Source organism: Adiantum capillus-veneris, chromosome 28 (assembly GCF_014529385.1).
Source record: "Adiantum capillus-veneris isolate H3 chromosome 28, ASM1452938v2, whole genome shotgun sequence".
Lineage (NCBI taxonomy): Eukaryota > Viridiplantae > Streptophyta > Polypodiopsida > Polypodiales > Pteridaceae > Adiantum > Adiantum capillus-veneris.
The window spans coordinates 109,199,989-109,221,878 of NC_140958.1; the positions used below are offsets into that span (position 1 = coordinate 109,199,989).

The 21,890-nt window shown below is 47.4% G+C and overlaps 1 protein-coding gene across 1 annotated transcript in view; it reads left to right on the top strand.

The window, feature by feature from the left end:
* The window catches only part of MOS7 (nuclear pore complex protein-like protein), a 64,029-nt gene that overhangs the window by 10,761 nt on the left and 31,378 nt on the right, over positions 1 to 21,890 (top strand). The window contains exons 3-8 of the mRNA XM_086504851.1: positions 7,974 to 8,096; positions 8,177 to 8,321; positions 8,400 to 8,461; positions 8,550 to 8,766; positions 9,011 to 9,835; positions 9,914 to 10,021. Coding sequence (XP_086360977.1) covers positions 7,974 to 8,096; positions 8,177 to 8,321; positions 8,400 to 8,461; positions 8,550 to 8,766; positions 9,011 to 9,835; positions 9,914 to 10,021 — 1,480 coding nt within the window. The remainder of the gene's footprint in view (positions 1 to 7,973; positions 8,097 to 8,176; positions 8,322 to 8,399; positions 8,462 to 8,549; positions 8,767 to 9,010; positions 9,836 to 9,913; positions 10,022 to 21,890) is intronic.

Sequence of the window (21,890 nt, forward strand, 5' to 3'; positions counted from 1 at the left end):
ACCTAGGAGAGAGAGACCGCCTCAATAACAAGAGTAGAGGTAACAAGAACAGGGGAGTTCCCGACGGCCTCTGGCACTGTAGAGACGGGACGGAGGTAGAAGAAGGACGTCGTGGAGGATGCGTCACCCGAGTCTGGCTCTCTGAAAATGGCGGAGGTCGTAGTGTCTTTGCCGTATCTTTTACCACTTTGACTCTTTTCTTTTGTTTCCTCTTTTGATCATCTGTGCCAAGAGACTTTCTTTTTGCTTGCGATGGCAATGCTGCATCCTCATCCACTTCGAGAGGGTTGATGTGGATGTTTATCACCCAAGCCAACAGTGACGCGGCAAAACATTGGATGCTAGATTGAGGTGATTGCACTTGTGCTCTAAACCTTTTCGCCCTGGTCTGTAATGATGTAAAGAGGATCTGATGAAACCCACAAGGTATGTTCTTGATTAAACAGTAAAGACCATCACATTCTGGGAATGAGGTACTTCGCATTTCCCCTTTGGTCCTTGAGCATCTCTCACTAAAAAATAATATCTGAATACTGCTAAGAGAGCTTTGTGATGCTGCAGATTCGGATGCTCTGGTTCGAACAATGCCTTGCATGCCTGTATGGTAGCAGCTTTGAAGAGCTTTGAATATGACCTAGTACTCGGCTACAAGGAGGGAAAGTTGGTCATCCCCATTGCATGTCCTAGACGCGCCACTGTCAAAGTGTGTCCTCTGACTTTGGAAAAAATTTTCAGCATTTCATGAATCATGCCGACAGGTATGTCATTAGGAAGGACAGCTTCAGCGCGATGTTACACCCAAGTTGCCCAATTGGTCATATGAGAGAACATTTGTAAGAGATGGCTTGGGCTGCTGCATGTGAAAATTGAGTGAAAATTTTGTTTTGTGTTTTGTTTTGTCAGCCTGGCAATTTCATGACTGGTCAGGTGACTCGTTGCTTTTCTTTTCCCTTTTGGATCCTTCTCCTGTGCACTTGAGCTACCACTGTCTGAGCCGCTACCACTGTCTGAGCCCGAGTTGGAATCTGCATCTGATGCCGAGGCCTTGTAACTTTCGTCAGATCGGGCACTGGACGTCATATCCGTGACCCCATGGTTGCTAGGATCTGATTCCGCTTCAGTTTCATAATTGGCTTGCCTACGTGGTTGAGGCCTTTTCCTCAGCAACAGTTTTTTGCCTCCTGTCATAGCCACCTGATGACACTGATTGACGGCTAGCTATAGCAGTATACTTCAAACCCCAAGAGCATACATAGTTACCTTACTGCAAGCTAGCTAGATACTGTCAATTCGCATAGGACCATACATCAAAATATCGCCACAGATCATACATCAATCAATATGCAGTCAGCCAACAATCTGTATATGCACACTCCTGATTTCTATTGCTAGTGCTGCTGGAACTTGGTCTTCTCAAAATCTGAAAACCTGAGTGACGTGTGAAATTTGTAGAAACTTGATCTACTAAAAATCTGAAAATTTGAAACACTGAGCGATGGATGAAATTTGCAGAGCGATGTGAAATATGTAGATGGATACAAACACGAACGCTGGCAACTGTTGCCTGCTTGCAACTTGCAATGATGCAGCTACACGGGCTGAATAAGGGTGTGGATTGAGGGCGCGGAGGGCTCATAGTTGGGAAGAGGCGGGTAGGGCTGATAGTGGGAGGGCGAGGGGTAAATAGGGACAAGGGGGCGAGAGCTGGATAGAGGTGAGGGCGAGAGACGAGGAGTGGATAAGGGGGGGCGAGGCCTGGGCAGGGGGCGAGGGGCGGGTACAGCTACATGGACATGCATATGTCTCATGGTTTGCGTTGTGCCATTGGTCAGGTACGCACATCCTCACATCAGCTAGAGATTGAGACTGGTAGATTCAGAGGGATACCAGCAGACAGTAGGTTATGCCGCTTACAAAGTTACATTACATATGTCATTGCATAGTGTACTATGAGATACGTGGCCGTTTCCACTACCTATTCAGAGAGGGTTTCGGTCCTTTCTCTAGGGTCATGAGTTATGAGGATCAGAGATGTCTTGTACTATATCTACTTGAATTACACAGACATAGAAATGAAATGTTATATTAACGTCTTCAAAAGGCCATAATGACCTATGAGACCCGAAAGTTACAAAGTGGTGGATCTGATACAAAGTCAGACTAACTAAATAACCTAACAACAGTACAAAACAAAGATATATACTATGGGGTCCTAAGCTGGTTGATGTGAGTCAAGCAAAAACTAAGCAAAAAAAAATGGGCGGCTTGTTGGGATAGCTGAATCACAAGAGATCTAGCATCTGTCGCTGGCGAATCTCATCAATTTCCTCCCTGGTTAGTAGTCTAACCGGGCGTCGTGCATGCCTGGCCAGCGTGCTCCGAATTTTCTGTCGTAGCCTTCGTCGATGCTGTGTAGTTCTTCGCAGTCGCGGGCGCCTGGATTTCCCTAGTTCAATCGCTCGGTCAATCAGTGTGCCTCTGGTGTGAGACGAGGGGGAGCTCTGCTGTGGGGGTGGCTCTTGCGGCTGTCCCGTGTCTGCTCTGAAGAAGTCTGTGATCCGTCTTTGAGACTGGCTAGCCTCGCCATTCATCAGGCTATCTCTGTGTCTGCGCAGCTCGAGCAAGAACAAACCCAGGCATCTCTGATCTTCGTATCCCATGACACTTGAGAGTGGTCCAAAACCCTCTCTGAACAAGCAATGGAAGCGGCCTCGTATCTCGTAGTAGACGGGGCAGCGGCATGTATAGTGTAGCTCTGTCTCAGGTTCCATGTTACACAAGGGGCATGTCCTGTCCTCTGCTGGTACTCCGCTGTATCTCCTAGTCTCAATCTGCAACTGGTGAGAAGATGTGCGTAACTGGCCAATAGCACATCGTATCCCATGAGATAAGTGGGTATCCATGTATCTGGGTCTCGCCACAAAACCATCTTTCGTAAGCTGGCGGAGGTGGTCTCTGTAGAAAGCCATCTTCGTGCCCAATTCCTGTGCTGGTTGTATCCATGTCCTCCTGGTGTCTAGCTGGGTTAGGTCTTGGCGGATGAGCTTGGTGATTTCTGACTGTGTAAGAGTGAGAGATGGTGCATCCAATGAGTAATGGAATGGTGGCAACCTGTCTATGCTGAACCCATGTGCCTGAAACCATGATGTCATCTCCCCCCAGCATGTTGTATCTCCTTGCATGGCTAACTGTCGAGAGGATTCAAGTGCTATGCGAGCATATCTGTCTCTAGGAAGTGCCCATGTGCGGTTTATGAAGGAGACCGATCTGGTGAGCGCCTCCACCACAAGTGGGGGGGCCGCTAGCTCTGCTCGGATAATGGCCCGTGGTACTGATGCCTTGGCTCTAATGTGCCTCGAGATCATAGAGACGAGAGGTTTCTCCATGTTCCCCCATCCGTCTGAGCGACCCGGCCTCCCGTGGTGATCCAGTGAAGGTCCCCATATCTCGGTTCCATAGAGCAATGCTGAAGACACCAAGGTGTCAAAGAGCGAGAGCTTCGTCCGGGGCTCCTGAAACTGAACTTGCGAACACATCCTTTCCAGTCTCCCCAAAGCTGCGTGGGCTCTAGTAAGTCTGGTCTCCGCTGCTCTTCTGAGTGAGAATGTAGGTCCGCTAAAAACCACTCCAAGGTAAGTGTAAGCGTCTGTGTACTCTACAGTTTCCTGGCCGTATGTGAATGTAGGTGCTGACCTCCTGATCCACTGTGGGGTGGTATTAAACACCATAACCTTGGTTTTACCCAGGTTGACAGACAAACCACTTTCGTGGGCAAACGTATGCAAAGCATCCAATTGACGTTGCATTCCCTCTGGGGATTCGGAGATCAACACTATGTCATCAGCATATAACAGGAGTGGAATCCATGTCCCTGCCAACTGAGCACCTTTATCCCCATCGCTGTCAATGTAGTCAGAAACCTCATCCACATACATACCGAAAAGAGTAGGAGAGAGCGGGCAGTCCTGCTTCACCCCAATAGTGGAGTGAACCAGTGTAGAAAGTCCCTCCGGGGTGCGTACATGCCCTACTACTGATCTGTATAGTGCCATGATCCCCCAAACGAGTTCTGTGGGTACTCCCATTTCCTGTAGTCTGCGCATCAGTCTAGCTCTGGGTACCGTGTCGAAAGCTTTGCGGAAGTCCACAAAGCTACAATAGATCCGTCTCCCATGAGATCTGCCTTCTTCGATGATGGCCCTGAGTGTTAGGATATGGTCAAGAGTAGAAAAGCCTCTCCTGAATCCTGCTTGCCCAGTTGCACGTATTCCTTCCCTCTCTGCCCATCTACTCAACTGTTGCTCCAGAATGGATGCATACAACCATGCCAGTGTGTGCCCAATCATAATAGTTTCATAATTCCTAGGCTCCATGGGGTCTCCTGATTTGAAGATAGGTACGATCGTAGATAGGCTCCAAGTGTCTGGTAGGCCTTCACACATGGCCTGGTTAAACATAACTGCTAGAAGCTCTGCTAGTAGGTCTTTGGCATGCATGAAAATCTCAGCGACTAGGCCATCATGATCATATGTTCTCCCAGTCTTCATCTTGTCGATAGCTTTCTTCACCATCTCAGCGGTGAAAAAGACACATGCGTGTGTGCATGGATCGGGGGGGTTGGGGAGGGCCAGCTGTCCAGGTACTGTGTACAAAGATGATGCGTACTCCCCCCCAGGTGTCTGTGGAGGAAATAGCAGGGGGGGGGGGGGAACTGCTCATGAAAGAGCCGCCACACCTCACGCGAGTCCTGACTCAAGAATAGCTTATATAGATCCTGCTCGAGTCGAGCCAGAAAAGAGCTGCCACACCTCACGCGAGTCCTGACTCAAGAATAGCTGATATAGATCTTGCTCGAGTCGAGCTAGAAAGAGCCGCCACACCTCACGCGAGTCCTGACTCAAGAATAGCTGATATAGATCCTGCTCGAGTCGAGCCAGAAGAGCCCTCTTCTTCCGCCGCACCAGGCGTCGGAAGTCAATCTGTGACTGTCTGTGAGTGATGTCCCCCAACAACACCTCTCTCTGAAGTCTCGCTCTAGTCTGGCAGCACTCCTCATCGTACCAGCTGTTCTGAGGCATGCTCCTTGATCGGCGGCTCTGCTCAGGCTGGGTGTGTGGGTATGCTTCTGCTGTTGCCTCATGTAATTTCTGTGTCAGTATAGTAGTTAGCTCCTCCAGAGGTCGCCCCGGGTCCTCAGTACATAGGCGTCTGTAGATTCCGTCCATGTATACAGAATCCGTCTCCCGTGTGAATGTGTAGTGAGTAGGGGCTGCTACTCGTGGCTTGTGCGCTACACTAAACTGGAAGGAGATGGTCATCGACACCAGAGCATGATCCACTGCCACCCCGATCGGTTTGGGCTCAACTGTGAGGTCCTGGATACTAGAGATGAGATTCGGCTGTGCCATGACATAGTCCACTGTGCTGGCTCCATGTCTGTGTGGGAAGCATGTAAAACCTCCCGCAGCAGGAAATCTCTGTAGGCCGTTCAAGATGGCCAATCCATGTGCAGTGCCCATGTCTATCAGGTGTCGCCCATACTCAGTATATTCCACATCGTGTGATAGTCTGGAGAGGCCCGTCTCTACAACATCTAGCTCTCTTAGCATCTCCTCTGAAGTATCATAAAACACTGCTTGGTGATGGGCAGTCCTAGCATTGAAGTCCCCTAGGATGATAATGTCACCGTCCCTAGAGAACTCCCATATGTCGTCATCCAAAATAGAGAAAGGGGACTGTCCTCTGGGTGATGCATAAACTGATGTACTCGGGGGAAAGTAGCAAATAGCTAGATAGAGGTATCTGCCTGTCTCTGCTTTTAGTCTCACCCACATGTACCTAGTCTGCTCGTCCCTACGGGCTATATGTATTAGTGGCTGTAGAACCTCTCTAAATAACATTGCCACTCCCCCCGAGCCCCGCCCTCTGTGCTCTGAGCGTGTCTCCTGTCTGTAGGCTGTCTCCCACCTGTATCCACTGATGTGAGGCATGGATTGCCCAGGGGCCTCGTGTGTCTCAGAGTAAAAGATGATGTCTCTTCCAGTAAAGCTATCCTCAAAGGCACCCACATCAAGACGCATAGATCCATTGCAGTTCCAGGCAGCTACCTTGAGTGTGGTCCCATAGGTCTCGCACCGTCATGTGGAGCGTCGCTCTAGTATTACCACTTTTTCGTCTCGGTAAAAAGCGATCTTGCCTTTTTCCCTTGTTGCTCTAATCTCCGGCATTACTTCCTGCATATGAGCGATCTGCGAGAGGGTGAGATCATCCCCGAGAAAGATGCCAGTCTCTTTAAGAGTTGGTCTTTTCTTCAAGAATGACTTCTTTGCTTCCATGGAGGGAAAACGGAGGATGAGTGCTCTTTCTTTTGAGGTTTCTCCACTGCCTCCATTTTTCTTTATGTTGCCCACTCTCCATGCCCTTGTGTGTGTTGGCTCATGAATTCCCATCAAGGCTGTGAGTTCTTTTACTTCTTCGTCCACATTGCCTTTGTCTGTAAGACCGCAGATTCTTACATGTAAAGCGCGCACCCTTCTCCTCTGCTCCTCCTCTAGTGTCTGGCTAATGATGTTGTTGAGTGTGGACGTGGGCGTTATCTCCTTGTCTTTTCCTTTCTTGGCCACCTTGATCCATTTCTCGGCTTCGTCGGCCTTCTGTTGGGTTTTAGTAAGAACATCCACCCAAGAAGTCGTCATTTCTTTGTGCTGTTCTTCTCCCTCTTTGATGGCCCGTACTTGTTCCTTGATCGTGTTGATAGAGAGACAGTCCCAGAGACACATTACTGATTTCTTTTCACTAGATATGGGACATCCAGAGAAGCAGCCACCACCGCAGAGTTCGGCCCACACTCACTCGACCATTACCGGCACTCTTATCGACCGAGCACTGGAGCTAGGGAGATTCAGACGACCACGACTGAGGAGAAGAGCCACACAACATCGACGGAGACTACAGCAGAGGATTTGAGCTATACTCTCTCGACACCTAGAGTGCAGATGAGGATGGATCTTCACCATTCCAACCCCCCCCCCCCCCATTCTGTCATTGTTTCACACATTGTTACATCCAGTTTACTGGGTACCTATTGTATTAGCTGTCACATTCACATAGTCCCAGCTTGTAGCAGTAGTATTTTTGTTCTACTTTCTTTTGTACCAGACATGGTATCAGATTCACTATTTTGTAACAAATTGGTCTCATGGGTCATTTTGGCCTTTTGAAGACGTTAATATAACATTTCATTTCATTTCATTTCTCAACTGCAAGTAAATCCTAATACAAGGTTCATCTTGAGGGCAAGTCAATGATCTTATTTGGGGTCTGAATCTGCATGCAACTCTGGTTGCCTATGGGCTGCAAAAACTCAAGCCTGAGGAGCTGATCTGTCCAGCTAAACTAGCTGCAATATAAGGATGCAAATTTGTCTTTTACAGCTGCCTACAAAAGAGCAGATAAGACTGTTCCGTGGCTGGCTCCTAAAGCCTGTGTGGCAGCAATAGCTCAATTCCTCCAATTTCCAGAACAAGGTGAGGCTGAATAAACATGGAAGCAGATTGAAGGAAAATACAGCAAGACGAAAGTGTTCTGGTGCCAAACTGGGCTAATCCAAGCATTTAGATAAGGCTGATCTGAGTGCTGTCCTTCAAACTGCAAAAGGCAGGTCTAAGCCTTAAGGAGGCACAAGATTGCTGGACATCATCCCTGAGGCTATCTCAGTCCTATAGGCCTGGGCGGTGAATTAGGGGTAGGCATATCGAGGCACATTCGCATGCCATAAGGAAAAATTAGTCACAAGGGCAGGGAAGGAAGGAAGCAAAGCATTTGTTTGCCTGAGATAGGAAATTTGACTATCCTTTCCCTACTTTTTATGGTGCTAAGAACAAGAATTTGCCTCAGATGCAATCTTTGTTTAAGAAATGTTGAGCACTATAATTTCTTGCATCTGATTGCCTGTTTGTATTGACTTTGAATAGAGCATCAACCATTGGGGGAGATGTATTTCAAAGCTCACAGAAAGCGTTACTCGTCTTGCAAGTGGCATGGCATGCTTTCAGTGATACACATGTAGGAGTTCTGTCAACAGATGGAGTTTTCAGGTATGGTCTTTATTTCTTTGTCAAAGGATAGCCAATTTTGGATTAGATTTTCTCAGCAGCGGCCATGTAATTTACTGCAGATTGTTTGATCTATCACATGATGTGGAACATCCTGAGCAGGAGTATCATTTGCAGTCTCAACTTCTAGAAGGATCTACCCCAGCTACTTATGCCCGTCCTGTGGCATTTTCTTTTGGAGGGGGCCACTTGTGGGATCGCTTTGCGGTGAGGTTACAGTAGAATTTATTTTGTCTGTATAACATTTTACGCTCTGTTTATCAGATGTTGATATTCAGTTTACAGGTTTTCTTCTTGTTCAGCAATGGGTCAATTTACTGTGCGTGCCCAATATCACCTTTTGGAAGGTAAGCAGTCACATAGTGGCTTGCTTTAACATGTTTCATTTTCGTTTGCTTTATGTTTCTTTTCTTTGTTCTTATGCTTTGGTTGCAGCCTGCACAACGTTCTTGCTATAGAGGAGCTTTACAGAGATGCTTGTGAGTGTGTCACTTCTACTAGTATTGATCCTAAAGCATCCTCCTCTGCTGGTTTTGCTGCTGCATGGTTGGAGTCTGTTTTCCCTACCTTGAGTTTGGAATCGACGCCCACAAAGGCATTGCTTCTCAAGGCTAATGCTCATGCGCCTTTCAATGCTTCTCTGCAGCTACAAGTACGTGTAAGGGTGAAGTAAACCTGGTGACTCTCTTATTGGAATTCAAACAGTTTTTCCAGTTGTAGCTTGAGACCTCTGGTCTTTATCATTCTGGATTGTCATTTGTTTGTATGACTGAAATGAGGGCTATAAGTTGTGCAACTGCTTTTAAATGGTGGTTTGGTTCTGACTGTTAATATTGCCTGATAGGCTCATGCAGAAATAGTGGAGTAAAGACATTTTATCATGAATTGTGTGCCAGGGACCACTGCCTGTGATAATGGGTGCGGATGTTCCGAACAAGAGCAGTACGTCTAAGGGCAGAGGTCCTGCTTCCATGCTGATGTATAGTAATGCTGGTAAAGATAGTATACTGGCAGTAAGCTTTCGACACGGGGAAATGCAATTGTATGCTCTTGCTGATGAGTTGCAGCCACTATGGAATGATAACGTACCACCACGGCTTCAGATTGATGAAGAAGGTTTAGTTGAAAGGGTGGGAATGCTGCTTGAAACGTGCTCTTATGAAGGCATGTTTGTAGAAGATCATGCAAGGACAGGTGGAAGTTTTGTAGAGAACCTTGATGGTCTTTGGACAGGCCAGCTACCTCCTCTCTTGCAGCTTGCAGTAATTGATTTTGCTCTGCCATCAAGTGTGTTGGAATCAGCTCCTCTTGCCATTCTGTCGGATCAGGTTGTACCTGAACGTTTGTATTGTCATCATGCAGCAGGCATTGATGCAATTTTGCTACAATGGCTCCCCTTCTCAGAGCAGTCTATTAGTAGGAACTCAACAGGCAGGCCCCCAACAGTATATCCTATTCTCGATACTTGTCCTGGGAAGACAGTTAATTTTCCTTTATTGGGGATTACTCAGGTACTTAATTGTTTTGGAGAGGTTTGGCTAGTCGCCGTCACCTCCTCATGCGAGTGTGCAGTGGTTGGAGTAAAATCCTTTTTGGCCTTGGATCCCATGTCCCTTTGTGTAACTGAAAGTGCTAATGAAGAGAGAAGACAATTCGACGGTGTCTCACAGGTCATCAGTAAAGAACTTTTGCAAGGACCCAAAGACATACCGATCCCACAGGTCAGCAGGCAGAGAGAGAGTGTGTATGACAATGCCAAAAATTGCTGGGTTGCTTACCTCAGAATATCATTATTGCAGGTTTCGTTTTCTGGAAGGACTTTAACAGTGAATTCAATAGAAGGAAAGGAGATACTTCATGATCAATGGAAGCTTCTGCATGAGAAATATATAGAATATGCTCATCGGGTAGCTAAACATGCTCGCTATTTTTCTTTTAATCGTGTTTGTGTGTGAATGACATGAGAGTCACAAATTGTTAGCCTAGTGGCCTCTCTCTCCCAAGACTCAATCCTGAAGAATATACTTGATCCTTGAAGAATGTACCTAGACAATGAGCTAGTCCCATCTTTAATCCTGTAGATATATGCTAGTGTTTTTACAAATAAGCAGAAAGAGCTAGTTTATGTGCATGTGGTGCCTGTATTGTCTCGTTATTGTGTTTCCAGACCTCCATGACCTATAGTTCCATGCATCTCTGGTGGATGCGATTCATATTCCTCTAGCGAATATGATGTTCCTGCTGGCTGCAACTCATCCTCCATATTGCATAAGCTGCAAGTACATTCCTCACATGTGGTTTGTGCTTCTCTCTCGCCCGCATGTGATGAGACCTTTTGTTCAATGGTTTACTTTTAAAAAGTATATCTTTGGAGGGAAGAACTCACTTTTCTTCCCGTTTATAACCAATCTGTGTTCCATTAATGCCTGAAACACTTTCAACAAATGCTCTCTATCTTCTATCTGGATCTGGAGAAAAGAATTATTTCATCGAAGAATGTTCCCACAAAGTGGCAATACTCTCTAAAGATCCGATCCATCATCCTGTTGAACGTTGCAGGAGCATTTGTGAGCTGAAAAGGCATCACCAAATACTCGTACAATGTGAAGGTCGTCTTGAACGCGGTCTTGTATACATCTCTTGGAGTGATATGATGATAGCCACGTTTAAGAACGACTTTGCTAAGGTAAGTAGAACCCTGTGATCTATCAAGTATATCATTGATCCTGGGTATTGGAAACGGTTTCTTGATGGTAATCTTAATAAGGGCCCTGTAATCGATGCACATCCTCCAAGATCCATCCTTCTTTTGGACAAGCAATATTGGAGAGCAAAAAGGTGATGTATTATGCTGGATCAATCCTTTTTCTAAAAGATTTTGTACTTGACTCATGATTACTTTGTGATGAGTACTTCCACTCTGTAAGTAGGTCTATTTGGAGGAGTATTGCCAAGAATTAGGTCAATGGTGTATTCCTCTGGTCTTTCAAGCGGTAACTCGCCATGCAACCCTTTGAGAAACAATCTGCTTGGGCTTGCAAAAAACTTTCCTGCTTAGACTCTAGCTCAGACATATTGGAATTCTTACTGTCAACCACATTATTGAGAAACATCGAGTAAACAAAAAGACTTGATTTCATCAATTTAGAAATGGCTGAAGCCAATACAAGGGGTATCGATTTGCCTTTCAGTTTTACATGTATCACTACTTTCTGACCTTTGCTATCTTCAGCTGAATTTCTTTGCCCCATAGTCCACTACAACACTTCTCTTGCTGTGCCATCGCATCCCTAATAGAACATAACACCCTTCCAGAGGCACGATGTTGAAAGTCCTTGTGCCCTTTGTAACCCTGACACTGTGGTCTCAACTTTTCAATGATAGGTGTTATGCCGTTGTGCCACCGAAATTGCATCTATTTATGGCCCCGTGTCTTCAGGCCTTGGCTCCGTTGTCAAAGAAAATGAGGCTTGAGCGCTTCTTGGTCTTGTAGAGGTCAGGGTTGGGATCAAAGCGACCCTCACGTGTCCCCATGAAATCCGGCCTTGGTTTTCCTTTTTTTTTTGCCTGCTCCTCTATCGCTTTCGATGATTCAGGTTTTTCTCCTCTTTCTTAGGACACTTTGCTAAGATGTGCCCTGTCTATCCACACCCAAAGCACTTGCCTTGCTTGTAATACTTTGTCTTCTGCTTGGCAAACATTTGAAGGGTGGAAGATTTCTTTTGCTGCATCTTTTTAGATTTCTTTTTATCCTTTGTTGCCTCTTTCTCTACAATTTTGGTCACTGGCTCATCTATAGCAAAAGTCCTCAACAAGAAACTGCCCATAGTATATTTCATATGTTGCTGAATGCTTGAAGACCTCTGCTTGAGACAATATCTCTGGATCTCTTTAGGTGGACCGCAACAATATCGTTCCTTTTGCTCTTTCAAAAAGATTTTCCTGAAAGAAGCCACTAGTAAGAATGTATCCGAGTATCTCTGGTTGTAGGTAGAGATAGTTTCTTCCTCCTTCAGCCACAGATGATTCCAAGCTATCAAATGGGTAGTGATCCAAATAGATGTTACCAACTTCTTGAATTTCATCTAGTTTCTTTGCTCTTTTCCATGCAGTAGAATTGTAGACCACCTTGTCTGAGTGTTCCCTTTGAGATGGGAAGCTACCTTCCGAACCTTCAGGGCTCTATAAAATTGCCTTTGGACAAGGCGGTGTCAAAGTGCTGTATAAAAGGAGCTTGATGGGTATTTTTGTGGGCCAAAAAGTGTCAAACTTGATGCTTTGGCCCCCATTCGTGAATTTCTTCTTACCCCTTCTTTGTTCATGTCAAAGGTGCAACGGGAAAGGGTGAATCGGTTGATAAACTTGTGTGCAACCGCGAGCAAACCACCTCTCTGTACCAAGAAGCCAATAGATCTCGTATTTATTGCGATCGATCTCCTTGCCATCAAGGTCCTAGCGCGTACCGCCCACCGGACGGGCACGGGAACTCGCTGCACACAATGGCAGATCGAGAGGGTGTGTACACCACAAGAGAAACAAAGCGCTAGGTAGAGAGAGAGAGAGAGAGAGAGAGAGAGAGAGAGAGAGAGAGAGAGAGAGAGAGAGAGAGAGAGAGATTGATGATAGTGACAAAACGCTAGAGAGAGGATGTGGTCGCACACTCACAAAACACTAGCAATGCTGAAAATGCTAGAGAGAGAGAGAGAGAGAGAGAGAGAGAGAGAGAGAGAGAGAGAGAGAGAGCCCAAACACTGTATCTCTGCACTGAATCAACATGCCAAAAGTACAGGAAGGGGGGGGAGGGGAGGCTGCCTATATAGGCAAACTATAAGTTTGCCCTACCTGAGCCAGAAAGCCCCACGACCCAAGAAAATAGCCTAAAATGCTAATAAATATGTAAACTCACTAAAAGTGACATGACACACATATTTAGTAGCAAAACTGCCAAAGACTCTAGATTGTGACCCCAAGAAACCCTAGGAATGGGGGTCCCGTCTCATTCCAGCATATCGGGTGAGCAACACAGTGAAGTGCACCGCCATGAATAGGTATGTCTACCTCAAATACGGCCGGGCACAGCCACAAAACAATCCTCACTCCCTAATCTGCTCATAGGAGATGCTGAAGCTACCACCAGATAGGAATCTGAACTCTAACACCCCCACTCAGCCCTTGGACGGGAAACGAGTCAAAGAGAGCTGGCATGAGAGGATAATGCCGCCTGTGGAAGAGGTTTGGTGAAGATGTCAGCACGGTTATCCGAAGTCGCGATGTACTCCAATTGGATAGAGCCATCCTTGGTCTTCTCACCAACAAAATGTTATTGTATCTCTATATGCTTGGTTCGGGCATGGAACACCGAGTTCTTCGCAATGGCTATACAACTCTGGTTGAGTGAGTACATAATGGTCATCTGCTGCGGAAAGCCCACCATCTCCAGAAGTAGCCTCCGAATCCACACTGACTTACATGTAGCACTGCAAATAGCACGATACTCTGTGCAACCGTTGGACTGTTTGTTGCTGCTTCATGAAATTGCTCCTGAGCCAAAAGAAAAGGTATAACCTGTAGTCGACTGTTGTCTATCTGGATCTTCACCCCAATCCGAATCACTCCATCCTCGTAGAATGATATGGGAGTCTGTACCTCAAGCTGCATAGTGAATGCCTAATGATTTGGTCGCCTTCAAATACCGCAGGGTCCAAAGAGCCTGCTCCAAATGTGACTTGGCGGGTTTCTGTATGAAAGAACTGAGAAGATCCACCAAGAAACTGACATCAAATTGGGTGTTGAGAATGAACCAGTTTTCGATACTGTGTAGCATCTGCTACAAGGGGGAGATCAAACCGTGAGAACTTTTGATTGGGATCCATGGGAGTTGAGACAGGTTTGCATTCGGTCATACCAAATGCTTCCAGCAGGCCCCGACCTACACCCCAGACCCAGCCCCAGCCCCAGCCCTCCCTCCCCCCCCCCCCTACCTCTCCACCTCGCCTCCTACCTTCGCCGATCCCCTCACCCCCCCTCCCTCCCCTGCTCCCTCACCTCCTCCCGCTCCAGTCCCGCAGTCGTCCCAGGGGGCAGGGCCATCCTCGGCTCCTAGGAGATCTCTTGGCAGCACCTTTGCCACGAGTCGCTTGGCGAGAGAGGGACAACCTTTCTTGCGACCCCCTCTTCTGGTGCAAACGTCTCCCTTTGCGGCAATTCCCCGTGGTCTGACGAGCTTCGATATTCGGCGTCGTTGGGATTTCTTTGCCTACGACTTTACACGGTTTCTCGGCGACCCCTCACCAGACCTTGAGATAGCATGCTTCAGAGTTCATGTGCTGTTCCTTGCAGCTAGGGGGATAGAGGCCTTGGACTCAGCAGTTGGCTTCTCCTTTCCCCTATGCCGCAGGGACCAGGCTGAGTGGACTATAGACTCAGTGTTGGAGTGGCTGCAGACACAAGCCCTATAGTTCTCTCATCACATAGGAGACCTAGGGGTTAGAGACTTGCTTCAAACTCTTTGGCCATTGGCCAAGTTTGTTGTGACACCCCCAGATGCAACAGGATGTCGACACATTGTGGTTTAGTTTTTTTTTTTTTGATAAAGATCCTTCTATTAGTTAATGAAAACTGCCCATAGGGCTACAACCACCTCTACAAGAGAGGGCTAAAACAAACATGATGGGGAGACTCTCCCAATGAAAAAACAGCATATATACAATGAGGCTAAATCAAGAGATGGGAGGAGGGAAGAGCCACACAGGTGGACGGTAGTGCCATCTGAGCACACCCTGGACATGTGATTTACTTTTTTACTGACACGTAGAGCCCACCATGCTATGTACACATACTTCAGGACTCCTGGACAGAGGAGGTTGCTCTACGCACGGCTCGGTCTACTTGGGCTTGTGCTAGACACTCTTTGCAGTCACGCCTATCTCGAGGACGCTCGGATGCGGATTACTCCCCATCCAAGCCCGCCTCAAAGATAGCACGGTTAGCTGCTGCGGCAGCATCAGTTCTCTCTTGCTCCCCATGAGGATCGTCTCATGGACGTACGTGGATTAGGTGGGCCCCAGTTTCAGTGTCAGAGGGGCCTCAGAAGCTTCAGCGATGCCTTGTGGGAGGAGAGATTGACCTTCTTATGCTACAGGAGCATCATCTGTGTGAGAGCCGCATTAGATGTTGTGGTCAGCTTTTGTGTGGACGATATGAGACTTTTCGGTCAGCTGCATTTGGACCTGGAGACATCCAAGGCGGGGTATGTATGACTATTGCAGATTCTTTGCAGCATGCCATTGTGGGCACATGGATTATTGTGCCAGGCAGGGCTCAGTGGATCACTATGCAGGTTCAGGGTTGTCTCGTGGGCTTCTTGAACATCTATGTGCTCAATGTGGCGAGTGCTTGTGCAGAGTTTTGGTCTCAGATTGTTCAGTCTCTGCCGCAGGCAGAGCAATGGTGCATAGGGGGTGACTTCAACATGTTGGAGAACCCCTTTGACAGGATTGGTGGTAGCCATACTATTGTGCATGGAGTTGAGCTGGCAGCCTGGGAGAGGTTTTGTATGACTCTTCGGGTTTTAGATGTGTGGCAGCATTCTAGCTTTGTGAGGCCTCCAGACAGTCAAGCCTTCTCTCATTCGGACCGTAGAGTGGGAGGCGTGAATCTATCTCGGATAGATCTTCTACACTAGTGACCACTTTTGTGACTTAGGTGGGATAGTTGGCATTCTGGTAGGGACTTCCTTTTCGGACCATGGACCAATGATCCTCACAGTGACTGATCGGCAGAGGAGGGGGAGCACGATGCTACGCATCCCTGAGAGGGTCTTACTGGACTCAACGCTTAGAGAGTGAGTGGAGTCTCTTTGTACAAAGAGCTTGACATGCAGGATTCTCTTGCTGACAGAAAGGCCTCAGGTCTTGCACAGCTTAGTTACTTCTTTTTTCAGGAGTCTTCGGCTCGCCTGGCTGCAGCGAGAGAGAAGGACCAGCATCTTCGACGGTGCGTTGCTTGCTTGCAGAGGATGCAGGAGCAGCATCCAGACAGTACTTGGTTGGAAGAGTAATTACAGCAGGCTCACCAAGAGCTCGTCAGCACAGAGGAGAGGCGCCATGAGTTTACTTTACATCGACAGGCATCCCAGTGGACCCAAGTGGGTGACAGAGTGAGAGGCGCTTTCTTTGAGGCAGTGGGACCTCGGCATACGCATGCCAAGGTCAGTTAGTTGAGGAGGCCCGACGAGTCGGTTGTTTCAGAGCCAGAGGACATGAGTGCAGCTGCTAGTGACTTTATTGTGAGTTACTGTTTGCAGAGTCCCAGTCAGAGCGTCAGGATGCATGCAAAGAGCAGGTGTGGGCACAAATGCCTTGTCTTGTGATTGAGGAGATACGTCAGAGGCTTGAGCTGCCTCTACAGTTTGAGGAGCTGCACACCCCCGTGGTAGCTGTCCTGGTGAGGATGGCTTGACTCCCATCTTTTTCTTGGAGTACTGGGACTTGCTTGGCTCAGATCTCTGTAGTGCTTTTCAGTACATCCTGCACACAGGTGAGATGCCTGACAGCATGAGTGAGGGCCTGATTTACCTCATTCCCAAGGAGAGTGGCTCCTTGGATGAGATTCGACAGTGGCGTCCCATCACCATCCTCAACTCAGCCTACAAAATTCTTCCCAAGGCTCTGAGTTTGAGGATTCAACCACTTCTAGAGAGCCTTATACATGGGACTCAGACAGGTTTTGTCAAGGAGCGTAGTATCCTTGACAACATCTTTACTTTTTGGGAGGCTTCTACCCTCGCGCGGCTCCGTGGTGAGGATTTGGTGATTCTTCTTCTTGATTTTGAGAAGGCCTACGACAGAGTTGACTGGGATTTTTTGGAGGGCACTCTACGCAGGATGGGCTTCTCAGATGCTTGGATCAGAGGGGTGTTAGCTTTGTACAGACGGGCACACAGTCAGGTGCTTTTGTCAGGAGGTAGAAGTGATCGTTTCATGCTCACACGCTCAGTCAAACAGGGTTGCCCTCTTGCCCCCTTCCTCTTTCTGTTCTATGCTAAGGCAATGAGCAGGTTTTTGGTTACACAGCAGGTTGGCTTACGGGGTCTTAGCACTCACTATTCGGGGAGATGAGCTACTGAACGCTGAGTTTGCAGACGACTCAACCTTGTACTTGGATGGCCAGGAGGCCAACCTACACATGTGTGAGCGGGCTCTTGAGACTTTTCTGTTGTGCATCTGGTGCACTGATCAATTGGAGAAAGACAGTGGCTTTCTCGGTTGGTAGTGCTCCTACGCCCGATTGGATGCCAGGTGAGGGTTTCAGGTAGATTGCCCCTGGGACTGCAGTTCGGTACTTGGACTGTTAGGTTGGTTTGGACTTGTCTTCTGAGCAGCAGATTGCTCCACTCCTCCTGTCTATCAGGAGGAAGTTGTCACATTGGAGCTCCGCACGACTTTCTTTGGCAAGCAGAGTTGTAGTGGCCAACAAGATGTTGTTGGCTACTATGTGGTAGAGCACTTCTTGTTGGATCTTCTCGAGTTCTTGTATCAGCCAGGTAGAGAGGCTGATCAGAAACTTCATTTGGTCAAGGCGTGACACTCCGATAGCCCGGGCTGAAGTGGCCTGGCAGGTCATCACTCTTCCTTGTTCTCAGGGAGGGTTGGGGATCATTGACCGAGCATAGCAGAGCAGAGCCCTTCTTGGGAGATTCATCGTTAGAGGACTTCTTCCAGGTGAGGAGCCCTGGAAGGAGTTCTTGCTTCAGCGGCTTACTGCTAGGGTGCCTCAGGTTGGAGGCCCGTGGCGACCCTCGACTCGATGGATTTTCACAGAGATGCGCAGAGTTGGCTTGAGCAAGAGACTGGAGGACCGCTTCGCTGTAAGTCTGCTCCGATCTTGGGGGCATCTGTGGCGAGGCCTGGAGCAGTGTCAGCCTACTTGCACAGAGGAGCTCCTGAGACAACCCCTTGTTTGGAACCCCATGGTTAGCACTTAGAGAGGTCACTTGGTTGGCAGTCGACCTCATGTTTCCTGGGGTCCCATGGCAAAGGGTCCAACACGCTCTCAAGGTGACTGGTTACAGATTTCAGGCTTGTCAGAGGACCTTCAGGGCATGAGAGGGGTGCAGAGCATGTGTCGGGACATCTCAGAGGCAGTACCAGCTGAGTGACTCACACCTCTCGAGTCAACAGCGCCCAGATGGATGTTAGGTGCAGCGGAATGAATGTTGTATTTTCTCAAGATTAGTGATCTTTATTGCTCAAGGTTCCTTTTAGTTCTTTAGGGAAAGAGAGAGCTTTCCGTATTGTAGAGTGTTGTGGTCACGAACAAAGTGAGTGGATTGTGCGTGCAAGTGAATGAGACTGAGAGAAGGAGAGAGAAGAGATACGACACCCGAGAGGTTGTAAAACCCTCCTCCGAAGGCCCCACTCTTGTCGGCGAGAGTGGTCTATTCTTTGATTGCACAAAGGTGTACAATGCGTATGCAATGGACTATGCAACTTGGTCTATGCCGATGACGACGACGGTGACGACGACGACGATGGCTGAAATCTGAGATCTTCTAATCGCTGAATTTCGGTTCGGTGGCTGAAAATGACTGTTTTGGCTGCGTTTTCTTGGCTGAAAAATGAGGTTTCTTAGGGCTGAAAACTGATGGTCTTTACGGGCTGAATCTGCTACACTTTAGGTGAATGATGCCAGTCTTAATTTGCTGCTGAAATCCAAAAGCGCCAGGGGCTGAAATTGGTCCTTTTGTCGCCGGGGTTCTGCAAATGCAAAAACGCTAGGCTGATCTGCTGTGTCGTGATGATGTCGGGGCTGATCTGCTGTGCACAAATCGCCAAGGCTGATCTGATGCAAAAACGCTAGGTCTTCTGTGGAGAAAACGCCAGAGTAGTCGCGGGGGTTGGTCTTGCTGAGAAGTTGCCTGTTGAGCAAGGTGCTCGTGTTGCCTCTTCTGCCAGAAAGTGCTAACTTGGGTTTGCTCATATATTAACTTAGCAAAATTGCCCTACCTACTTTTGTTGGAAAGTCACTTAAAAATAATAAGTGAAAATAATCAATAAATAGGAAAATAGGCTAAATGCACTGGAAAATTTCCCTGACTCATGCTAATGGATTCTGATGGGAATTCCGATGGTCATGCTGTGTGTAACCGGAGGATATGCATCTATGCTAAGTGATTGGGAATGCACGGTCTACGAATAGACTCACAAGAGTGCCAGATCACTGCTAATCTAACTTGATCGGACTGACTGAACCCTGCTGTGGTGTAGCTTGTCCACGGACATATAGGGTTGGGATGTGTCAGGTGACATCCCCTCCTTTTCAAAGTGAGGTACTGGTACCGAATTGTATGGCGTCGAGGGAGATCGCCAACAGAATCCGGAATCCTGGAAGGGACTCTTCGCCGGCCCACTCTGCTGTGTGGGTCGTGCGGTACTTGAACTTCATAAAGGTCTGCAACGCTTGCTTCTTTGGGGCGCGCCGAAAGCGACTCAAAGTCTTTTGAATCTCCTTTCTTGCTTCAACTTCGTCTAGAGTCCTGCTTTCTTCGTCTTCAAGAATCTCCATGGCTGAAAATTCTTGAAACCATCTCCAACACAAAACCATGAACATACCCATTCCATGTAAAGTGAAAGAAAAAAATCTTGTCTTCTCTAAAGACTATGCATGCAATGTAGATGAACATAGAGACGGAGTGACAACCCGTTCATCAAACACATGCAAACAATGCGGTCGAATCTTTTCTCTATGATCGAAATCAATCAACTGTGGCAAATCACAATGGAAATGCCCATGCTTGGTACTCAATACTATCATGTGCTCTTTCGGAAATTGTGTCATGCCACGGAAGAAACATGGAATGTGACTTCCTGACATACAAACTTTTTAGCTTGTCATGAACAATCCGCATACATTCGTGCTCATCCATGAGAGAAATGTGCTCAACATACAATATGTCATGCCTAGGAAAAGAGATCACATAACGATGCTGACTAAAATACAGGAAACCTTCATGAATAAAACACTCGAGCAATGCGTGCGTATCAATCATGTGAACACATAATACTTCCTGTGATGGTTCTTTGGACCAAGGCTCGAGAGCCAAGATCGGTTCTTCCTGAATGATCGAATCGTCTTGTGGGGGTTCTTTGGACCTCGACTCGAAAGCCAAGATCGGATCTTCATGATTGATCGAATCTACAACGAGGTTAGCTTCGCTAGAAAAAGCATCCACTAATACATCATCCTTGTGAACAATCACATCTTCTTCATGCAACTCATCATGCTTGTGAGAAATCACATCTTGATCATGCAAATCATCATGCTCGTGAGAAATCACATCTTGATTATGCAAATCATCATGCTTGTCATTGTCATCCAAATCATTATGCAAATCATTGGCATCCAAATCATCATGCAAATCATTATCAATCAAATCATCATCATGCTTCACACAATCATGCAAATCTTGTGTGTCATGCTTGGGAGAAGAAGAGACTGAGAGAGTCTCCTTTTCCCGATCTTGTTGCATCTGTGCCTGTATTCGAGAAAAGAGTCGCAACATCTCTTGCCTTATGCTTTGTTCTCGCGATCAAACTTGGCTTGCATTTCTTTGTTCTCTCGATCAAATTCTGCTTCTCTTGCTTTGGCTTCCAAGCGTGCTTGCTCGCTCTCACGCGCTATGGCGGCCATTCTTTCTTGGTACTTATGCTCGATGGCTGCCATGTCTTCGTCGTAGGCTTTTCTTTCTGCTTCTCGTTCGGCGTCGCTTGCTTTGTCTTCTAACTTCTTGTCCATCATGCTCTCGTCGAAAGCCTCCATAGGAGTTGGTGCAATCGGTGTCGTAGATGGGGAAGGGTTAGAAAAACCTCCTGGTGGGGAAAATTCTTCTTCGCCTCTCTCATGCTCATCACCTCCAAGTGAAGTATCCATTCTGCTTCGAGTGATGACCATTCTGCAATCTTGGGTTCTTGTGGGTTCTTGGGGTCTTGAGTTCTTAAGTCCACGGGGAACTTGGGTTCTTGCGGGTCTTGGGTTCTTAAGTTCTCGAGGAACTTGGATTCTTGAGGTTCTTGAGGTCCTTGATTCGTGAGAATCTAGGGTTCTTGAGGTTCTTGAGTTCTTGGGGTCCTTGATTCGTGAGAATCTAGGGTTCTTGAGGTTCTTGAGTTCTTGGGGGTCTTGGGTTCTTGGGGTTTTCTTTCGCTTGCAAATCGCGTTGGAGAAGGATCTTCTCTTCACCCGAGTTCTACCCTTCTCTGCGGGCGCACCCCTTGGCGGCCTTGCGCTCACACCAAGGTTGCTTTTTCCCACCTCACGTCGATTGGCCGGCCGCTAAGTGCACGGTCCGCTCTCAATGAGTGAAAAGAGACACAAGGGGAGGCTGGACAAGCTCTGCTTTCTTGGGATTCGTGTCACTCTTCAACAAAACACGATTAGGAATCGCCACGCCCAAGTAAACTTGGGGTCGTGCGATCGCAACAAGCAAAAAAAATTCTTGTGGTTCTTGTGGTTCTTTCCTTGAGTAATGCAGAACACTTCCAAAGCTCTGATACCAATGCTAGGTGCAACGGAATGAATGTTGTATTTTCTCAAGATTAGTGATCTTTATTGCTTAAGGTTACTTTTAGTTCTTTAGGGAAAGAGAGAGCTTTCCGTCTTGTAGAGCGTTGTGGTCACGAACAAAGTGAGTGGATTGTGCGTGCAAGTGAATGAGACTGAGAGAAAGAGAGAGAAGAGATACAACACCCGAGAGGTTGTAAAACCCTCCTCCGAAGG